The following is a 22,799-nucleotide window of genomic DNA, read 5'->3' as shown; positions in this document are numbered from 1 at the left end:
GGCTAACTTTAAACCAAAGGTGATTCTCCCTGCCTCAGCCTCCAAGTGCTGGGATTACAGGTCTAAGCCACACCTTATATATTCTTAAATGTTCCTGAACAAATTATCATGTGGTTTGTTTTCTTTCTTTCTTTTTGGTTTTTTGAGACAGGGTTTCTCCGTGTGGTTTTGGTGCCTGTCCTGGCTCTTGCTCTGTAGACCAGGCTGGCCTTGAACTCACAGAGAACCGCCTGGCTCTGCCTCCCAAGTGCTGGGATTAATGGCGTTTGTTTCCTAACTGGGCCCAGAGTTGGTACAAACTCTAGTAGAAGGAATTCAGAAATGTCTCATGCTTGTGCAGAAAACATTTTAGCAAATGATTTATTTTTCCAGCCTCTGTGATGGTTAATCTCGTCTCTAAGGTAACTCTAAGGGAGTTTCTTATAGAGTGAAAAGGGTCAAAGAAAAACACCCTGACCCTAACTTGACCCCAGGATCTGGGCTTGAAATCCTTCCAATCCCTGATCTTGCCCCCAAAATCCAACAATTCCAAACCACCCTGGAGAGCTCCCCCACCCCACCCCATGTAAGCTCTGTACTCTGTTCAGTTTGCTGCTGCTTCTCACCCTAGAGGCAGCCACCCTCCTCCTGGATTCTGCCTTCCCAATAAATCCCGAGTGAGGTTTGTTTTATGGTGTGACACACCAAAGCAGAGCCCAGCTGTAACAACTCTCACCAGAGCAGAGCAGAGCAGATTAGGGCTGTAACACTCGGACGGGAAGTTCCCGCTGGTGGAGTTGTTCCACTTCCGACCCAGCCGAGCATAACTGAGTGGAGCAGAGCTCGAACCCTCCCCCGCTCCCCTGCAGAGTTGTTGTTACACTTGCACTGGGGAGGGAAGACCCCCCCTAATGTGGGCGGCACCACTGTAGGGGCTGAAATCCTGGACTAAATAAAGAGAGTGGAGCACCAGCAGTCACCCCTCTGCTTGCTTCCTCACTGCAGATGGGATGTGACAGAGCCCCTCCAGCTTCCTTCCATGGCCATGACTTCTCTGCTAGAATGGACTATACACTCAGGCCAAGCTCCTCATTGTGAGTTGTCAGTATTTTGTCATAGCAATGTGAAAATACCTACACATGACTGGCCTCAAATTCTTAATTCTTCTGCTTCTTCCCAGTCACTGGGCTTGGTTTTGTGAGACAGAATTTTACTCTGTGATCCAGGTTAGTCTTGAACTCACATTGATCTTCTGCCTCAGCCTGCCACATCCTAGGATTATAATATGTACCATCATCACCTGTTGAAACTTTTCTTTAACAAGCTGACTTTGCTTATCCATTTCTTGCTGTAGGATTACGATGAAGAGATAATGCCTAGAAAATCATGGGACCTTTATTAACCATACTTAAGGGTGTACATGAATTTAGGACTTACCCTTAGAAGCAATTCTGCTAATATACAGCCAACAGCCCACATGTCCACACCCACACCATACATTCTAGCTCCAAACAATAACTCAGGGGCCCGGTACCATCTGGGGGAAAAAAATGAAATAATGTTATATGAGACTTCAATTATTAAGGCTTTATTTTATTTTATTCTTTTGAGACATGGTCTCAACTCAGTAGCTCTGATGATGTCCTGGAACTCACTACGTAGACCAGGCTGGCCTCCAAATCCCAAGTGCTAGGATTAAAGGGATGTGCTACCAAGCCCAGCAAGGCTAACTGTTAAAAGATGAACTATCATGTTTTTAGACCCAAACACTCACCATGAGTCCTGAAGCACCCTGCCTTGCCAGTTCTCAAGAACACTATTCTTGAAATACTCTCTACTTTCCCATTATAAATTCTTTTTTAAAAAATATTATTTTTTACTTTATTTGCATTGGTGCATTACCTGCACGTATATCTGTGTGAGCGTGTTAGATCTTAGAGTTACAGACAGTTGTTAGCTGCCATGTGGGTGCTGGGAATTGAACTCAGGTCCTCTGGAAGAGCAGTCAGTGCTCTTAATCACTGAGCCATCTCTCCAGCCCTCCCATTATAAATTCTTTGCTTTCTACTAGACTTTTACCATTAACATGCTAATATCACTTCTCTAAAATCTATTTGCACCCAATTTCCCTTCTCTTATTCTTCCCTAAATTTCCTGATTTTAATTTTTTTGTTTTTGTTTTTGAAATAGGATCTTAGGCAGCCCAAGCTGGTCTCAAGATCATATAGTTAAGGTACCCCTTGATCTATCTATCTATTTAATGTACATGAGTGCTCTATCTGTAGGTACATCTTTATGACAGAAGAGGGCACCAGATCCCACCATAGACTGAACCTCCATGAAGTTGCTGGGAACTGAACTCGGGACCTCTGGAAGAGCAGCCAGTGTTCTGATTCATTGAGTCCATCTCCCCAGCCCATACCTTGAATTCTTGATTCTCCTGCCTCTGCATACCAAGTGCTGGGATTTCAAGTGTGATAACACATCTGGCCCCTAAACTCTTTATTTATGTTAATCTTTTAAAGGTCTGATCATTTATCTGTTATGATTAAAGATTGATTTTTGAAGCCAGGCAGTGGTGGTGCATACCTTTAATCCCAGCGTTTGGGAGGCAGAAGTAGGTGGATCTGAGTTCCAGGACAGCCAGGGATACACAGAACAACCCTGCCCATGTCTCTTGGAGAGCTGGAGTCTTTGACATCCTTCATTCCCTTGGCCAAAAATTTATTCTGCAGCTTCCTTCTTATTTTTCTTAGTGTTGTTTATTCAGAGCAGTGCATTCGTGTTTATGCTGTAGGGCGTGTGGAGTAACAAAGACACTGAATCCTGGGTAACCTCGTTGGTCCTGGGATTTTCACCTTCACTGGGCTTTCAAACACTATGTTAGCAGACATCATCTTCTTCTTTAGAGAGACTAAAACGTTTTCAGAATCTGCTAGCTCTTTTGGGCTCCAACCTCAGAGGCACAGTAGTATCCTTCAAGTCCAGGAATATCCCCTTCCCTCCTCTTTTTGTTTTTACAATAAACCAAGTTGAAAACACTCAGACTGGCACCCACAATGTACCCTCAAATAGACCTGCCCTTCCTTCCTCTCTCCAGCTCTCCTTGGTCTCTACCAAGCACGCCCTTATTCAACAGTGGTGCACTCCGCCGTGCATCAGGACACCTTCTGTTGTTTCCATCCCTGATTCCGACCACACAACCCTTCGACTCTTCACCAGAGCATTACCAGCAACTTCTGTGGCCATGCGCTTCTTATACAAACTATGTTTTGTTCATCATCCACTTCAACGAGTTCCTGACAACCAATAGCTAGGAAGGAGATATTCAGCTTCATCTTGACACAGCCAACTGCCTAGGATGCCATGAAAAAGGGCCCCTGCCGGGCGGTGACGGCACACGCCTTTAATCCCAGCACTCAGGCGGATCTCTGTGAGTTCGAGGCCAGCCTGGTCTCCAAAGAGAGTTCCAGGAAAGGCACCAAAGCTACACAGAGAAACCCTGTCTCAAAAAACCAAAAGGGTCCCATAACCTTTACAAACAGGGTTTTTATCCCTACCACTATGTTTTGTCAACTTCATCACTCTGGTAATCCAACTCTTGAAATCTTTCCAGGACTCACAGGCCCTACTTTTTATTTGTGGGTGTGTAGTCAAGTAACTGATAGTCCTAAAACTTATTTGGAAGAAGGTAACAAAATAATTTATGGAAGAATCTGAAATTTTTCTCAGATCCTTGAAAATCTTAGGAATTAACAAATGCAGGCCAGGCCGTGCATAACTTTAGTTCCAGCACTTAGGAGGCAAAAGCAGGTGGATCTTAATTCGAGGCCAACCTGATCTACAGAGTGAGTTCCAGGACAGCCAGGGCTACACAGATAAACAGTTTCCAAAAAACAAAAACACAACAACAACAAAAAAAACCCAAACAAACAAAACAAAGGCAGACCAGATGTGATGACACACATCTATCATTCCAACTCGGGGTAGAAGTGGGTAGAGAGTTCAAAGTTATCCTTAAATAGAGCATTTGGGGCCTGCCTAGGGTTATAAGAGACCATTTCAAATGAAAAAAAGAAAAACAAAGGCACTATGACAAGAATTATAAAATCTGTAGTCCCTATTTAGTGTGATTTTTTTTTTTTTTTTTTTTGGTTTTTCAAGACAGGGTTTCTCTGTGTAGCTTTGCGCCTTTCCTGGAACTCACTTGGTAGCCCAGGCTGGCCTCGAACACACAGAGATCCGCCTGGCTCTGCCTGCCTCCCGAGTGCTGGGATTAAAGGCGTGCGCCGCCGACACCACCGCCCGGCTTATGTGATTTTTTTGTGTGCTGACATATCAAAAGTATGAACAAAAGCCACAATTTTTTATAATATAAAATGCAACTATTAATGCTTTGCATAGAGAATTTACATACACACAGAGACTATAGGATCAGATTGACAAATATAATAAACACAGGGCTAATAAATTTGAAATACAAGGCCACTGAAGTTGCAGCTTATCTAATTAAAATGCAAGAACAGAACAAATTCTTCTCAACCGTGTGTGTGGCTAAGATGTAGAGCAGTTGTGGGAGTGGGAAAGATGGCTCGGTTTATTTTCACTGCACACCCCACATAAGCATTAAGGCCTGAGGTTGATCCCAGCACACATGCAAAAAGGCCAGGGATGGTAGTCCATGCATTTAATTCCAAGGCTGGAAGGCAGAAACGGGAGGGGCCCTGGTATTCACTGGCCAGCAACTCTAGGCTAATCAGTGAGCCCAGATTCCAGTGAGAGACCTATCCCAAAGATCAAAGTGGAGGGGACAGCTCAGTGGGTCAAGTTGCTTGCTGTACCCGCATTACAACAGAACTCCGGACCCCCCATATGTGAATGCACACACGTACACACGTACGTGTACACACACACACACACACACACACACACACACACACACACACACACACACACAGGTAGATGGCTACATGGAACTACACTTGAAGACGTCTTTTTGGCCTCCAGATACATAGGTAGCCCCTCTCCTACATATGCAAAAGAAGTAAAACATTTGCTTAGGAAGCCCAAGACCCTGTGTTATATCCAGAGCGAGCTATTCAGTCACACCAAACAAAATAAAAAGTGGGCCAATGAAATGACACATCGGATAAACGTGCTTGCAATGCAAGCCTGTCAACTCGAATTTGGTCCCCATAACCCTAGATGGATGAAGAATGATTTCCAAGAGTTAACTCCAGACCACTATACCATGGCACAAGCATGCCCTCACTCATACATAGACATTCATATACGTACATATGCATTTAATATTCTCATTCATATTCTCTCTCTCTCTCTCTCTCTCTCTCTCTCTCTCTCTCTCTCTCTCTCTCTCTCTCTCTCTCTCTCGTTTTTCATGATAGGGTTTCTCTGTGTAGTCCCAGCTGTCCTAGAACTAGCTCTGTAGACCAGGCTGGCCTCAACTTGAGACCTGCCCTGACTGCCTCTGCCTCCTGAGTGCTGGGATTAAAGGAGCTTGACACCCATGTCCCACTTACAATTTTTTGAGTTAAAAAAGTTACTGTGAGAATCAAGATGTAGCTCAGTTAATCACTAGCTCATCAAAAGTATGTCTGAGGACTAAGTTAATTAGATTCTGTCTGAAAGAGCTGTGTGCTTTTCACTGTGGCAAAGTAGACTTAATATAAAAAGGGCTATATTTGAGATGATACCAATGGTGACTCACTCCTGAGTTCTACAAAGGTAGTTCAGAGAAACTAGCTGATGTTCATTAGTGGTCAACTATGAACATGAACTCTCAGTTTCTTAAGGTATCCTCACCTGGTCACAACTTGATGCGTATAAGCCCTATTAGGGCTCCCAAATGATTTGGCCAAGCCAAAATCTGCCAGTTTCAGAACTCCATTCTCATCCAACAACAAGTTGTTTGGTTTCAGATCCTGTGTCAAAACAAACAAAATCAAGCAGGATTAGAGGAAAACAACATAATGAGACATTTAGCTAGCCTGTGTATTTGAGACAGAGTCTTATGTAGCCCAGGCTGGCTTTGAATTCACTATGTAGTCAAAAAGGACAAGCTTGAATTTCTATTGCTTCCACCTTTACTCCCAGCAATTACTGTTGCTACTACCTTTACTGCTGGGGTTGCAATTTATGTAGCAAATATGGGGTTGAGGACTGAAAGCAGGGCTTCATGTATGTTGGGCATGAATTTTATCAACTGAGCTATGTCCCCAGCTCCAGTTAGTTTAACTTTAAAACAAGAAAACTGGGAGCTGGAGAGATGCTCAGAGGTTAAGAGCACTGGCTGTTCTTCCAGAGGTCCTGAGTTCAATTCCCAGCAACCACATGGTGGCTCACAACCATCTGTAATGAGATCTAGTGCCCTCTTCTGGTGTGCAGGCAGAACACTGTATACATAGTAAAAATAAATAAATCTTTAAAAAAAAAAAAAAAAAAGAGAAGAAAAGAAAAGAAAACTGGGCATACTGGCACACACTGCTAACCCCAGCACTTAGGAAACTTAAGACAAAGAAGGAACAATGAATATACAACAGGCCGTCTAGGTGTGGTGCTTTGAAAGAAAATGGCCCCCAAAGGGAGTGGCACTATCAGGAGGTGTGGCTTTGTTGAAGTAGGTGTAGCCTTGCTGGAGGAAGTATGTCACTGTGGGGTAGGCTTTGAGGTCTCTTTTGCTCAAGCTTCCCTCAGTGTAACATACAGACCAATTCCTGTTGCCTTCTGATCAAGATGTAGCCAGCACCATGTCCGCCTGCACACTGCCATGCTCCCTACCATGATAATGATGGACTGAACCTCTGAACTGCAAGTGAGCCACCCTCAATTAAATGTTTTCCTTATAAGAGATGCTGTAGTCATGGAGTTTCTTCACAGCAATAGAAACCCTAACTAAGATATTTAGCTACAGGGAAAGACTATCTTCAAAACAAAACCCATCAACTGAACTGGCAAGGTAAGAGCTATTTGCAGTAAACTTAAGGACCTAAATTTTATTCTTAGAACCTGGAGTGGCAGGAGAGAAGTGACCCCTGGGAACTATCATCTGGCTTCCACATATATACCGTGCACACACCCTCCTCCAGTCATGTACCTGCACTCACATACACAGACACATGCACTGAAAATACATAAAATAGAAACCTGAACTGACCAATGACAAAAAGTTTGCCTAAACTTAAGCAGCAACATTAAAAGTCAGGTGTGGTGAAACACATCTACAATCCCAGCAATCAGGAGTCAGAAGAATCAAGAATTTGAGGCGACCCTGGGCACCATCCTGGAATACAAAGCAAGACCTCTCCCTCTCATGGATGGATGGATGATTACTTAAAATCTTACCCTGTGTAGAATCCAATGCTGATGTAAATACTCTAAGCCCTGAAGAGTCATCAACATGTAGGCTTTAATGTGGGATGGCGTCAACACAAGACTATTATCCTTTATTATAACCTACAAAGTAGACAAGCAACATACAGGTTCATTTCTTTATTCCAAATGAACTCTAAGACATATAAAAATATAGATTTAAAATGAATGTATCCATACACAAGTATTTCTATGAGTGAGAGACTATTCAACTTCACTTTACAAGGTATCACATAAATTTCCAAAATTCGATGGTTAAAAAGCATCATCGATTTTGAGAAAAAGCAATACTGTGTACCCTACAACTCTGGTTTAGAAGTATTGCGTATTGGGGCTGGAAGGAGAGCTCAGAGGTTAAGATTACTGGCTGCTCTTCCAGAGGATCCAAGTTCAATTTCCAGGACCCACATGACAGTTCACAATTGTCTGTAACTCTAGTTCCAGGGGATCTAACACGCTCACAGATATACATGCAGATAAAATACCAATGAACATAAATACATCCTTAAAAAAAGAAAAAAGTATTGAATGTCTGTCAGTTTTGTTTGCCCCTTCTGATAAATACATTCAGTATTACTTTGGGAAATCAATTCATGCCAGCTCAGGTTACACATGGTAAAAGAAAGACTGACCTAACCTCTACCTGAGACTTCCACACTGAGGCCTCTTGGCCAAGAGACAGGCTGCTTAAGAACAAACACATGACCTATGACCTAAAACCTAACACTATTAAAGAAACCCAAACAATGACAGGTGGTGGTGGTGGTGGCTCACACCTTTAGTCCCAGCACTCAGGAGGCACAGGTTGGCAGATCTGAGTTCAAAGCCAGCCTGGTCTACAGAGCGAGTTCCAGAATGGCCAGGACTACACAAAACAAAACAAAACAACAAACAAACAAACAAAATCAAAGGAAACCAAGCATTTCCTTACAAGGGTAATTAAACTAAGACTATCAGACTTGGAATTGCCTGGGAAAGTAGAGTGGAAATATGTGCCCGTGACTGAAAGCTACACAGAGGAAAAGAGGACTGACTCCAATGAGATTACTGTAAGCTCTGCCACAGCCAGTTTATGGTTGAACTTTGGTTCCTTTTTATTCCTGGGTACTGTTTTCTTGTATGGGTGACTAATCTGTTTAAACATCCACTAGATGAAGCACGTTTTAGCTGTTTCCAATTTTAGTGAACACTCATATACCAAGTGATTTCTGTGTTGGCAATGTTTTTCTCTTGGATAAATAGCAATCAGTGGTCGATAGATTGCATTATTATTACTAATGACTGCAATATTACTGATACTATTATACATAATATAATACTGGTGAATTAGTGGTACTCATGCTAGGCCCTATAATAAGATATAGCATTGGGATGGCATCACTGGGAACCTGAACAGCCAGCCGAGTGTGTTTTGCAGTTTTGACAATGGCCAAGAACAAATTAAAAAGGCAGAAGTTCAGGAATGTATTTCACATAGCTAGCCAAAAAAACCTTCAAAGCTAAAACCAAGGCAAAACCAGTTACTACTAATCTTTTTTTTTTTTTTTCCAGAGCTGAGGAACAAACCCAGGGCCTTGAGCTTTCTAGGCAAGCGCTCTACCATTGAGCTAAATCTCCAACTCCTAGTTATCTTAAGTTGTTATCTTAACTACTAATCTTAAGAAGATAAACATTATGAATGATGAAAAAATCAACAGAATGAACACAGCTTTTGTAAACATACAGAAAGAACTTGCAAACTTTTCCAAAAGCCTTTCTCTTCAATCTGTGCAGAAAGAGCTGAAGCCCCGTGAAAAAGAACCAGCTAATGTTGATGAAGTGATAAGACTAATGGCTCAGTTGTAACACAGTGACAGTATTATCACATTCCCCCAAAGATCAATAAACTGAATGCTCATACAACTTAAAAAAAAAAGATACAGCATTGTCACCAGCCTGCATACTTAGTGAATTCCTTTTACTCTTTGATGCTGTGTTATAAAAATTCCTAAACAAGCCGGCGGTGGTGGTGCACGCCTTTAATCCCAGCACTCGGGAGGCAGAGGCAGGTGGATCTCTGTGAGTTCGAGGCCAGCCTGGGCTACCAAGTGAGTTCCATGAAAGGCGCAAAGCTACACAGATAAACCCTGTCTCGAAAAAGAAAAAAACAAAAAATAAATAAAAACAAAAATTCCTAAACAAAAAGGCCAGGCGGTGGTGGCACACACCTTTAATCCTAGCACTTGGGAGGCAGAAGCAGGTGGATCTTTGTGAGTTTGAGGCTAACCTGAGCTACAGAGTGAGTTCTAGGAAAGGTGAAAAGCTACACAGAGAAACCCTGTCTCAAAAAAAAACAACAACAAAAAAAAAATTCTTTTACCTTTGAACTGATAGTAAATGTATCTTTGATAACAAACTGTCCTATTTTCCAAAGTTACTATTATATATTACACTTATATAGAAATATATAAAAATATTATATATAATAAATATATATAATATATATTGCACACACACACACACACACACAAAACTATTGGATTCAAACCAGCAATGTATGAGGATCCTAGTTGTTTTAAAACCTTGGATTGTCAGTTTTTCTGAGATTCAATTAATGAAAAGCATGAGACTTTAAAAAATCTGAATCTCTACACTAGAAATACAGCAAATGTACAGAAATCAGCGATCTTTTTGACTTCTGCAAAAGTAAGCTAGTTTTTGTGGGTCAGGTTTTTTTCTCACTGAGTGTGGAGAGTCTCTAGGAACCCTACCCTTACCTCCAGGTCAGTTTCCATGAAATCAAAGACAAGGCTAATGTTAGATTTATGTCCAAACGCATCAAGGAGCTGCAAAGCAAAGCAATTAAATTGTTATTTTCTATTTAATGTTGGAATTTATCACTGAAGTAATTTTAAAGTTATTTGCCCCCCTCTACCCACAAAGTGAGCTGGCTAGGCAAGTGTTCTACCACAAAGATACATCCCCTAGTCCTTGGTCTTTTGAGACCACATTATCACTACGTAACTCAGGCTGACCTAGAAGTTGCTACGTAGTTCAGACTAGCCTGAACTCATAATCCTCCTGTCTCTGCCTCTACCTCTCATGTAATTATAATACAAATGTGCACTACCTGGCTTAAATTTTTAAACGGCTGGTAATTTCCTGTAAACCTGAAAGTCCTTTATTAAATTTAACATTTGCCCCATTTTTTCAACAGGAGTTAGTTTTCTCAGGCACAAAATATTAAACCTTATTTAACAAATTCACTAAAAACTTAAAGACTCCTCTCCTTAAACCCCAAAATTAGAATAAATAAGTTAATGAAAATTTCACAGCCCTGGTGGTGGTGGTGGTGGTGGTGGTGCTTGCACATGCCTTAATACCAGCACTCAGGAGGCAGAGGCAGGTGGATTTCTGAGTTTGAGGCCAGCCTGATCTACAGAGAGAGTTCTAAGACAGGCTACACAGAAAAACCCTGTCTCAAAAACCAAACCAAACCAACAAACCAAACCAAACAAACAAACAAAAAAAAACAAAAAAAAAAAAAAAAAAGAAGAAGAAGATAAAATTTCACCTTGCTATCTAGTTGGAAAAATCCCTGAGACTGGGGATATGGCTCAGCAGTTAAAGCCCTTGCCATACAAACTTGAGGACTGGAGCAGAGCTCAGATTTCAGACCCATGTAAAGTCAGGTAAGAAAGGTGTGCCTGCAATTCCAGCTTTGGAAGGTGAAGACAGGCTTTCCCAGAGCAAGTCAGCTAACAAAAATACCCAAACCACTGAGTTCTGGTTTTGAGTGAGATTCTGCCTCAATGCATAAGATAGAAAAGTAATAGAAAATGACATCCTATATAAACCTCAGACCTCCAAATACACATGCACAGACAAAACATGGGTAAATACACATGCACACACACCACACACTCAAAATGTGAGAAAAGAAAAACATTCTTAATTTTTATAATTTTTTTTTCCAGGCATGGTGGCATATGCCTTTAATCCCAGCACTCAGGAGGCAGAGGCAAATAGATCTCTGAGTCAGAGGATACAGAGTGAATTCTAGGATAGGCAGGGCTACACAGAGAAACCCTGTTTCAAAAAAACAAATAAAAATATCTAAGCAAAATGCTTAAGAAAATTCCTGCCAAGTACAGCAATATACCTTGTAGTTCCAGTACGGTAATTACAGTAACTAACTGTAACAGGCCCCACACCTTAGCACAACTGACTCCATGATGGAAGTACCATTCAGGTCATAAAACTCAGCATGTAGGCAGTACCACCTGCCAAATGAAAACAAAGACCTAATCCATCAAAGTCCATAGCTCTGGGAAAATGCACTAACCTTCTTTTTTGGCTTCTGTAGTTCCAATTTTGGCTAACTGTTCTTGTTAACTGAAGAATGTCGACCCAGAATGCGGTTTTTGTGCTTAAAAGCTCACCTTGAGAACAGCTTGGTGCTACACTGGGTTCCAAACACTCAGTGTACTTGCCAGCCAGTCAGTAAGACTGTCTATTGGTTTAAGCCAAGCCTAAACTGTCTTCTCTGGTGGATACCACACAAACACTAATTACTTGGGAGACAAGACAGAAGAAGCACCTGAGCCCATGAGTTCAAAGCTACACTACACAAAAGGCTGCCAAACAAAACAACACAAGGACAAAGAGTATCTTCTAAATAGCATCTGCCATCCTTTGAATGTGTGATTGTCCATGGCAGGCCCCACTACAGACACCATAGATGTTTTCAATTGGCTAGCCTGAAAACATCAAAAGAACACACTCCAGCCCTCATGCACGCAAAAAGAAAGGTTCTGTATTTGAATGTAAGTTGCTTACTTTTAACCCTGTGGCTACAGCTCTCTAGGATTCAATATCATCTCTGACAAAATTAGCCTGTTTGGCAACATTTGATTCATTTCATCAGTTATATTCACAATGCTAATGATACTACTTATAGCAAAAATGGGACAGAAAATACATTTTAGCGGGATGGTGGTAGTGCACACCTTTAATCCCAGCAACTGGGAGGCAGAGACAGGCGGATGTCAGTGAGTTTGAGGCCAGCCTGGTCTACAAAGCAAGTTCCAAGATAGCCAGGACTGTTGCACAGAGAAAACCTGTCTCAGAAAAAAAAAAAAAAAAAAAGATTTTCAAGCTGATCAACTTTCAAGGCTTATCTCCTGCTGAGCTTCTGATCAATATTCATCATATTCAGAATATGGAAATCCCCAAAAGCAAACTTAGATCATACTCACACCAATTATATTTGGATGACTTAGCTCCTGTAACAATTTTATCTCTCTTAAGGCTGTTCTATTTATACCTATGGAAAAAGAATGCAAAAAGTGAACAATAATTCTGAAATCTCAAATCTTTTACAATTTTTTTTTTTTTTAAGGAAAGGTCACTTCAAGAAATAAACATTTCACACACAAAAATGAATTAATTTTTACTATTTGTACGAGAAAGTTCTTTTTCTCATGTTGTTTTAAAGTAGCTTAACATATGGGGCTGGAGAGATGGCTCAGAGGTTAAGAGCACTGGCTGCTTCCAGAGGTCCTGAGTTCAATTCCCAGCAACCAGATAGTGGTTCACAACTATCTATAATTTGATCTGGTGCCCTCTTCTGGCAAGTAGGCAGAACACTGTATACATAATAAATCTTTTTTTAAAAAAGCAGCTTAACATAGTCTATGAAAAATGAAGAAAATACTTGTTTCTATATAATTCTGAAAATCATTACAACATATACAGACATGTGGTAATAGCGTCTTTTCTCTTGTCCTATAAACTAGAGGAAGACTATATGTGCTAATTAATAGCAAATTGGCACTAAGGATACCTTTTTTCAATACAAATGATAGAAATCAAAATTAAAACCCAATGCTGGCACTTTCATAGATGATGACATTTTCACAGTAACTATTATTTGATAAACAGGACCCGACACTCTAAGAGGCTTGAGAATAAGAAGTAAATGTTTCCCCAATGTGTCCATTCCAGAGGAACTTTGTGATCTTCTGTGAAGATGTATCCCTGAATCTCTCAAAGCAATTAGCAAACCAGGAATGCAAAAGGCAATGACTAACACGGCCCAAGCAGTACGGAGGGCATCCAGACAAGGGCCCACAACCTCACTCGCCTCCACTTACACGATCTGAATCCTTGCAATGCACAAATGTTGTTTCTGACGGGACACTTTACTCTCTAGACCAGTGGTTCTCAACCTTCCTAATGCTGTGCCTTTTAACACAGTTCATGTTGTAATGACCCCAACTATAAATTTTTGTTGCTACTTCACAACTGTAATTTTGCTACTGTTATGAATCATAATGTAAATACCTGATCAAGATATCTGATATGCCACCCCTGTGAAACGGATGTTTGATCTCCAAAGGAGTCAAGACCCAGAGGTCGAGAGCCACTGTGATAAATGCTACAGAGTTATTATCGGCTCTAATTGATATTTCCTCATCTCCTCAGATCAGAATAAACACATCTCTTATTTGATTAAATTATATTTAATACTTACCATCTTTCGCTTCTGACCTGTGTCCAAGTTTGATCTGGGAGAGCAGGGGAGGGGGGGGAGAAAACAAAACATATACATTAACAATGTGTTTAGGATGGAGATGGTTCATGGGCTGAGAACACTCATGGGCTGATTCCAAAGAATCTAGCTTCAATTCTCAGTGCCCACACAACAGCTCACAACCGCCAGTCCCAGTGGGATCTAATGCCCGCTTCCGACCTTGGACAGAACTAGGCACACAAGTGGTGCACAGAGGCACGTGAAAGTAAAACACCGATACACATAAAATAACAACAGTTTAGAAAGAAGACCAAGAAAGAACTCCCCATGGGTCACTATATAACCTACATGCGCAAAGGACAGACATGGCGGTGCACTCCTGTCCTGCACTCTCAGTACTTGAGAGGCAGAGCCTGGGCTCCATGCAAGACTCTGCTTCAAATCAATCAAACAGCTGGGACTGGAGGTGCAGTCCTTTAATCTCAGCACTCATACTGAGTTCTAGACACTGTCTTAAAAAATGAGCCACAGGTGAAACCTCTGTAGTGAACTTCTGCCCTCTGGGGTTCTCCCATTGTGCTATAAGCCTGTATTTAAGACCTCTTCCCTCCTTCAATAAACAGCATTCGGCATTAAAAAAAAGAAAAGAGAAAAAAAGAAAGAAAGGCTAGGTTGTGGTGGTGTACGCCTTTAGTCCCAGCAACTGGGAGGCAAAGGCTGGTGCATCTCTGAGTTTCAGGCTAACCTGGTCTACGGAGAGAGTCCCAGCACAGCCAGAGCTATACAGAGAAACCCTGTCTTGAAAGGAAGGAGGGAGGGAGGGAGGGAGGGAGGGAAGGAAGGGGGGGAAGAGAGAGAAAGAGAGAGAAAGAGAGAGAGAGAGAGAGAGAGAGAGAGAGAGAGAGAGAGAGAGAGAGAAGAAAGAAAGAAAGACTGGGAATGTAGCTCAGCAGAGTGTTTGCCTAGTATTTAGGAAGATTCTGAATCCCCAACACCGCAAAAAACCCATAATCTCACCACTTGGGAAGTGGAGGGAGAAGGATCAGGAATTCAAGAGCATCCTTGGCTACTTAGTAAGTTAAAGGCTAACCTGGGCTACAAGAGACCCTTTCTCAAAAAGCGACAGGAAAGGGTAAAACAACCCAGATATCCTTCAAGGCGTGAACAGCTAGACAAGACCATAACACAGACTACTTCTCCACAGTGAAAAAAATTAACTGCGGTGTATTCCTGAAATGACACAAATAAAGGAGTGAGAGCAGGTTAGTGCTTGTCAAGGGCAAAGAAGGGAGAGGGGTGGGAAGAAGGGCTGGGCCATCAGAGGGCAGAGTGAGGGCTCCTCCGGGTGTTGTGGGTGTTACTGTCTCCGCTGCACGACCATGGATGTCTTGGATGTGTTGCTGTGTTAAAATTTACAGGATAGCAACACTGGGGACAATAGCCAAAGGTATCTGGGATCTTGAGATACCATTTCTTATAACTCATGTCAATCTCCAGCTTTCTCAAAATTAAAGCATTTATTTTATCTACTTCTGGGATATCTGTGTAGCTCTGGTTGTCCTGGAACTCGCTTTGTAGATCAGTATGGCTTTGAACTCACAGAGACTGGCCTGCCTCTGCCTCCCAAGTGCTGGGATTGAAATTGTGCACCACCACAAAAAAAAAAAAAAAAAAAGTTAATTAAAAAAAAAAAAAGGGCCACAGTAAAAGCATGTAGTTACAATATGTAGCTCATGAGAACAATCGGAAATCCAAAGGCTGAAGGTATTGCTCAGGAGCAGAGTCATAACGCGTCGCGTCGAAGGCAGCGTTTGAGCTCCAGCACAGCAGGACCAAAGTGAATCAATCATCTACTTTAAGTTTCTGAATTACACACTTAAGCAATTGAACTCAACAAGGCTCTTCTGATACTCTACAATCTGAGGTTAATCCCCTGGACCCACAATGTGCAAGGGAAGAACTCCCACAAGCTGCTCTGACTTTCAGAGCATGCCGTGGTACATGGGAACACTCACAAGTAGTAACTGACTCCTTCATGCTTGCCTTTTTTGCTTTTTGGGTGTTTTTTGAGACGGGGTTTCTCTATGTAGCCCTGGCTGTCCTGGAACTCACTCTGTAGACCAGGCTGGCCTCAAACTCACATTGACCTACCTGCCTGCCTCTTACGTTTAAGTTTCTGTTTATTTTGCTTTGTTTTTGAGAAAGCATCTTGCTGTATGTAGTTCAAGGTGGCCCTAACTTTCAAATCTGCATTTCAGCCTCTGAAATGCTAGGATTACATGTGTTAATCATCACACCCAGACTTCCTTTCATCTTTTCAAGTTAAATACAGACTGGATAACTGAGAGCATGCTAATTTATTTCCCCCAAATTACTTCTATTTAGTATACTTGAGAGAAAAAAGTAACATAAAAAGAAAACACATATGTCTAATAATCCTATGTTTTTCACAAAGCAAACTTACAAAATGTGATAGATGTAAGAAATGGTTAACACTGACTAAGCATAACATATCATGTTAGGAAATTTAGTCTTTTGTTGCTGGTTTTTTTTTTTTTTTTTTTTTCCCCAGAGACAGGGTTTCTCTGTGTAGCTTTGTGCCTTTCCTGGAACTCACTCTGTAGGCCAGGCTGGCCTCGAACTCAGAGATCTGCCTGCCTCTGCCTCCCGAGTGCTGGGATTAAAGGCGTGCGCCACCACCGCTAGGACCAGGTCAAAGAGTATTCTGCTCCTTACTACTTTATACAAGAGTTGTCAATCACTGAAAGGATTACCTCTGGAAAACACTTACTCTTCCTTTAAAAATGTTCCTAATGTATGCTACAAAGAGAACCTTCTATTTAAAAGTAAGCCATGTATTATAGCTCAAATATATATAAGACACCGGGAACTGACAAACTGATTATGAAATTTATATGGGAAAATACTCAAATAGACACACAATAAAAATAGAATAATCTCAGGGACTAGAGAGATAGTTCAGTGGTTAAGGGCACTGGCTGTTCTTCCAGTTTCCAGGTTCAATTCCTGGCACCCACATATCAGCTCACAACTGTCTTTAACTCCAGTTCCAGGGTACCTGACACCCTCATGTAGGTAAAACACACGCACATAAATTTAAAAAAAAGAAAAGAAAAAGAAAAATCTCAAATTGGGTGGTGGCGAAAAGAAAAGAAAAAGAAAAATCTCAAATTGGGTGGTGGCGGCACACACCTTTAATCCCAGCACTTGGAAGGCAGAGGCAAGTGGATCTCTGTGAATTTGAGGCCAGCCTGGTCTGCAAAGGGAGTTCTAAGACAGCTAGGGCTACACAGAGAAACACTCTCTCAAAAACAAAAAAACAAAACCAAAAAAAAAAAAAAAAAAAAAAAACCAGAAACAAACAAACAAGAATAATCTCATGATTATCCTTTATCACCAAGATTTAAGTGATTATTATTTTGCTACGCTTAAGTCAGCTAAAATTTTAAAACAACTCTAAGACTTCACTCCATGCCCCCTTATACACTGACACACATGTCCTCTAATAGAGCAGCATGTGCTCTCACCCACAGAAATACAGAGACAAACACAAAATACTTAAAAATTAAAAAATAAAACTCAATAATACAGGCTAGGAATGTGGCTCAATGACAAAGCACTTGCCTAGAATGCTCAAGGCCCTGGGCTCAATCTACATATACACTCATGTAGGCACACATGCATATATATAAATAAAATTTTAAGGGGGAGAGGAATCCTGGAATTAGTTCAGTGGGTAATACTGGCTCCACAAGCATGAGGATGTGAATTCAAGTCCCCAGCACCCAGGTAAAAGGCCAGCCGTGGCTATGTATGCATCAAGTCCCATCACTGGACAGAAAGATTCGAGAGAGCTTGCTGGTGAGCCAGCCAGCCAGCCTGCCTTGCTAGCCAAACCAAAATAGCAAGCATCTGCTTTTATTGAGAGACCTTGTTTCAAAGGCAATTAAAGCAAAGAACAATGGAGGAAGTCATCAGCTGTCCTACTCCAGCGGCCTGTGCACGGGGAGACCTCAAAAATCATGTGCCTGCACCACACACACCTCTAAGCCGCACTTATACAGCAATATACACACAGATAATGAAATGACCCAAAAGCCGCAGGACAAACTGGCTAAGTCAGGCTGGGAAACAGAAAACACACAGCAATGCCACGTCACTTTTTTAAAAAATATTTATTTTATGTGTATGGGTGGTTTGCCTGCACGTATGTCTGTGGACCACATGCATGCCTTGACCTGTGGAGGACAGAAGGTGTTGGCTCTCCTGGAACAGGAGTAGCAGACAGTTGTTAGTCACCACATGAGTTCTGGGAACCAAACTTGGGTCTTCTATAAGAACAGCCAGTGCTCCTAACTGCTAAGTCACATCAGCAGTATTTTAAGAAGTCCAAGTCATAATAAATGCAAAAGCAGTTTAATGAGTCTTTTTTTGGTAAAATCAAAGAGGGTGTTAACAAGTGAACACGAATAGAAATTATGAGTGTTGGAAAAGGAAGGCTCACAGCACTAAATCCTCAATGTTCACAGAAGAAAGTACAAATGCTGTCCAAGGTGGGGAGGGGAGACCCACAAACAAGCTACTCCAGATGTTCTGGAGATAAGTATCAGTTAAAGAAACTGAAAAAACAAAACAAGAGATGGTATAGCATGTTAAAAGCCTTTGCTTATTAGTAACTTTTAAAACCACAAAAATGAATTATTTGAAATGAAATAAAAAGAGCATTTAAGTCACCTTCAAGGAGGAACCATTTTGTAATGACACAGGATACCTAGCACAGGGACAAGGCAGGAGTTTAAGATCATTCTCTCCTACACAGTAACTTTGGAGTCAGGTCATAGGGCTTTTTAAAAAGGAGAAACAAGTTGGATTCTAAATCCTAATGAATGTTAAAAGCAGACAAGAAAACCCACTTGTACTTACAATTACAAAACCCAGTATGTCAACCATGTGAAAAGACTACCAGTCAACTCAAGGTCTTCTTTGTTTTAGATACAGAGTGCACTGTTTGCCCAGGCTGGATTGAACTCCGAGACTCAGATGACCCTCCTGTATGTCTCCTAAGAACACACTCCACTGTATCCAGGTAAGTCAGGACAGGTGAGGGGGCTCGGTGAGTAAGAGCACTGGCTGCTCTTCCAGAGGACCTGGGTTTGACTCCCACTGCCCATATGGTAGCTCACAATCATCTAGAACACCAGTCTCAGGATAAGACACTCTTTTGGCCTCTATACATAGTTATACAGACAAACATGCAGGCAAAACACCACAAACATAATAAACAAAAGCCTACAAATGTGCTCACCACAGTCCAGGTGTAATGTGAATAGATTTGTGTGGGCAATGAACTCAGATGGAAGGATTTCAGATTATGATAATGACATGAAGATGATATAGAATGAAGAACTGCAAAGAACAGGGGAGGAAAGTGGAACACAGAGAGGGAGAGAAACCTAAATAATAAGAATTCAGCCACACCAAGTTCTAGAGAGAAAACCTTGAAAGAGAAAATACAACGATCTGGTGACTAGAACAAATTTAACATGCCCGGGCTGGAGAGATGGCTCAGTGGTTAAGAGCACTAACTACTCTTCTAGAGGACCTGGGTTCAATTCCCAGCACCCACATGGCAGCTCACAACTGTCTGTAATTCCAAGATCTGCCACTCTCACAAAGACATACATGCAGGCAAAACACCAGAGTACATGAAATTAAAGTAAATTATTTAAAAAAAAATTTAATATGTCCAAAGGAATACAAAGGTCAGTATGGCTGGGATAAGGTGACCCAGAAGTAGACCTGAAGATGACAAAGCTATTATCAGAGTTAAGAGGGGATGATGGACAGTGGCTCATACAATAATATCATTTGAGAGCCCAGGTCTGCCTGGGCTATATAAAGAGTTCCAGGCCAACCTACGCTACAGAGTTCCCATCTTTTGTTTTTGTTTTTATTTTTCGAGACAAGGTTTCTCTGTATAGCTTTTCCTGGATCTTGCTCTGCATATCAGGCTGGCCTGGAACTCAGAGATCCGCCTGGCTCTGATACCCTGGAACTAAGGGCGTGTGCCACCACTGCCCGGCCAGAGTTCCCATCTCATGAAAAGAGATATTTAAGAGGTTTTTGATGTTTTGTTTGCTATTGTTTGTTTTTCAAAGCAGTGGGCCTCACACATACTAGGCAAATACTCTACCACTGAGCCCAGGCCTCCCTTTACTTTTTATTTTGGGACAGGGTCTTACTAATTTGCCTATGCTGGCCTTGAAAATCACTCTTTAGCCCAGGCAGGTTATTGAATTTTATGTGTGTATGTATATTTGCGTTTGTGGAGGCCAGAGGATAGCTCAGCCGTCCTTCCTTAGAAACTGTCCATCTTGTTTTTTTTAGACAGTGTCTCTCACTGAAATTCACCAAATAGGGGAGGCTGCATGGAGCCAGCCTTGGGGATTTGCCTATCTGCGCCTCCCCAGTACTGTGCCTTTTGTGCCTTTTGATTAACCTTTGGAGTAGTGAAACATGGAAGTAGAGCACAAGCTGGAAAACAAGAATATGAGAAGTGAAAAAATGAAACAGGGGCCAGCAAGATGGCTCACTGGGTGACGGCACTTGCTGCCAAGCTGCAGTTCAATCCCCGGAACCTACAGATGGAAAGAGAACCAGCTCCGCAGTTGTCCTCTGAGTTCTACACACGCAGTGGCTCACACACCCCGTCCAGAATTATTTATTTATTTATACAAGAGTAATTTCTTAAAACAAAGATAACAATAGCAGAAACACCTGAAAGGAAGACAGCAAGCCACGTACTAAGTAGTGAGTGAAAGGGAGTACCTGGGAGGTTGGAAGATGGAAGCCTGACCATCCACACTTCAAGCGAGTAATGAGTTTACAAAGGAGGAAACATTCAAAGTAGCACAGGAAGACGGAGGTCAACGACACCAACAGGCCCTGAGGTCTGTGAGGAAAAACAGAGTGGCCCTGAGATGGCTACAGGTTTCAGCAGTGTGAGAAAGAGCAGCCAACTTCACTCTAGTCCTGGCCTCAGCAATTACTAGCTGTGTGATCGCGAAGTCATCCACCTAGCCTCAGGGACCGCGAGGAGGAGACAAGGACACCTTTCCCTATTACAGGCTGTGTGGAGGGTGAGGCTGGGGGGAAAATCAAAGTGTCTGGCACACAGGAAACTATGTCAGAAGTGTTGTCAATGAATTTAAGCTTAAAAATCACTTCAATCATTTTAGAAAGGGCACTGCATCTGTGTTGTTAATGCCGATAAAAAAATTTCTGTACAGATAACATAGACATAACAACCTGCGGACTGGAAAGATCACGGCATCCAAAAGAATTGAGGAGACAGTAGTACTTGCCTCCTTGGCCAACAACCAATTTTTTATTTTATTTATTTATTTATTTTTATTTTTTGGTTTTCTTTGAGACAGGGTTTCTCTGTGTAGCTTTGCGCCTTTCCTGGCACTCACTCTGTAGCCCAGGCTGGCCGAACTCACAGAGATCCGCCTGCCTCTGCCTCCTGAGTGCTGGAATTAAAGGCGTACGCCACCACCGCCGGGCAACAACCAACTTTTATGGAACAAAAAGTTCTAGTTTTTATTGTTTCAACAAAAACTGGTTCAGCTCGAGTTCTATCTTAAAACACAATACACTAATAAATACTACCGTCTCTAGAAATCATGTAACTTCCACAACCAGGGCGTATTAAAATGAAGCCAAACGTAGTTAGTGCGCATCTTCAATCCCAGGACTCGGCAAGTAGAGGCAGGGGGATTTCCTCGGGTTGGGGACCAACCTGGGCCACAGGGCAAGATTGTCTCAACCACAATCAACCAACCAACCAACCAACTAATAATGCACAAATATTTTAAGAGTTGCTTGCCTGGCGTGGCGGCGCACGCCTGCGAACCCGACACTTGCAGGGCAGAAGCGGCAGGCTAGCTAGCAGCAAGCTGTGGGCCAGTCGGGTCCGAATGAGCCAGCTCAGTGCCAGCGAGGGCGACGTGGCAGGCAGAAGACTGGGAGAGGAAACAAGGTTAACTCACTTTCTTAATGGCGACAATCTGGTTGGTGTTCTTATCTCTGGCCTTGTAGACCGTCGCAAACTAGAAAGAAACACAGAACCACAGGTTCGTGAGAGGTCTCGGCGGGATGGCGGTTGGTTCGGGGTGTCCTCCCCTACCCCTCTCTTTTTGTTAAAAACCCGGGTTCTGGAGCGGACTCGCCGCGGCTTGCTGGGGAGGGAGGCGGTCGGGCGGCCTCTTCTCCCGAAGGGAGGAAGGCTCCGGAGGTTCGGGGCAGCGGGGCTCCGGAGGTTCGGGGCAGCGGGGCTCGGGACGGGGGCAGCGGGGCTCCGGAGGTTCGGGACCAGCCATCGCCAAGGAGAGCCCGCCGCGGCCGGGCCCCGGCCTGCGCGAGAACGGCCTCACCTGTCCCTCCCCGAGGAAGTCCAGCTTCTCATAGCGCTTCGCTCGAGACTTCACGTCCACAGCCATGCGAGCGCGAAGCCAGACCCCAGCCCAAAAGCCAAGGCCGCCGCCCCCGCAGGAATTTAAAGCGTCGGGACGCTCCCAACAGCTACTTCCGCTCGCGGAACGCACACTAGCGCCCGTAGCGGAAGTGTGGGCGGGGGCCGGACCTACGGAAGCCGGACTGGGCTGGGAGCGGTGCCCACCCCCACCCCACCCCCGCTGCCACGTGCGCACCGTGACCAGAAGCGACGTGTTTTCGATGGCTGTTAATTTGTGCATGGTTTTTTTTTTTTTGGTTTTTTTTTTGTTTTTTGTTTTTTTTTTGTCTTCGTCTTTTCGCTGGGATTTGCTTCACTTCCGAGGATAGGTCAGCGTTCTGGCATGGTGGTTCCGAGTTAGGAAGTTAGCTCGGGCTTGGC

At 42.7% G+C, this 22,799-nt stretch overlaps 1 protein-coding gene and 1 pseudogene across 3 annotated transcripts in view; one reads left to right on the top strand and one right to left on the bottom strand.

Annotated features, from left to right (window-relative positions):
* Cdk7 (cyclin dependent kinase 7) overlaps positions 1-22,530 on the bottom strand; it is a 36,763-nt gene extending 14,233 nt beyond the window's left edge. The window contains exons 1-9 of one of the 3 annotated variants that reach the window (XM_028884839.2): positions 22,339-22,530; positions 21,955-22,014; positions 20,732-20,855; positions 13,883-13,916; positions 12,606-12,673; positions 10,125-10,193; positions 7,342-7,452; positions 5,803-5,921; positions 1,417-1,516 (exon numbers count right to left, since the gene is read on the bottom strand). In XM_028884839.2, the coding sequence (XP_028740672.1) occupies positions 1,417-1,516; positions 5,803-5,921; positions 7,342-7,452; positions 10,125-10,193; positions 12,606-12,673; positions 13,883-13,916; positions 20,732-20,855; positions 21,955-22,014; positions 22,339-22,370 (717 nt within the window). In that variant the 5' untranslated portion in view covers positions 22,371-22,530. The remainder of the gene's footprint in view (positions 1-1,416; positions 1,517-5,802; positions 5,922-7,341; positions 7,453-10,124; positions 10,194-12,605; positions 12,674-13,882; positions 13,917-20,731; positions 20,856-21,954; positions 22,015-22,338) is intronic. The other 2 variants (XM_028884837.2, XM_028884838.2) reach the window with 2 other exon arrangements.
* On the top strand, positions 8,283-9,283 carry LOC114703860 (annotated as a pseudogene).
* Positions 22,531-22,799: the final 269 nt, after the last annotated feature.

Source organism: Peromyscus leucopus, chromosome 11 (assembly GCF_004664715.2).
Source record: "Peromyscus leucopus breed LL Stock chromosome 11, UCI_PerLeu_2.1, whole genome shotgun sequence".
NCBI classification, from domain to species: Eukaryota; Metazoa; Chordata; class Mammalia; order Rodentia; family Cricetidae; genus Peromyscus; species Peromyscus leucopus.
Note: the sequence above shows the minus strand (reverse complement) of the source record. Positions and strands in the feature narration are given on the sequence as shown.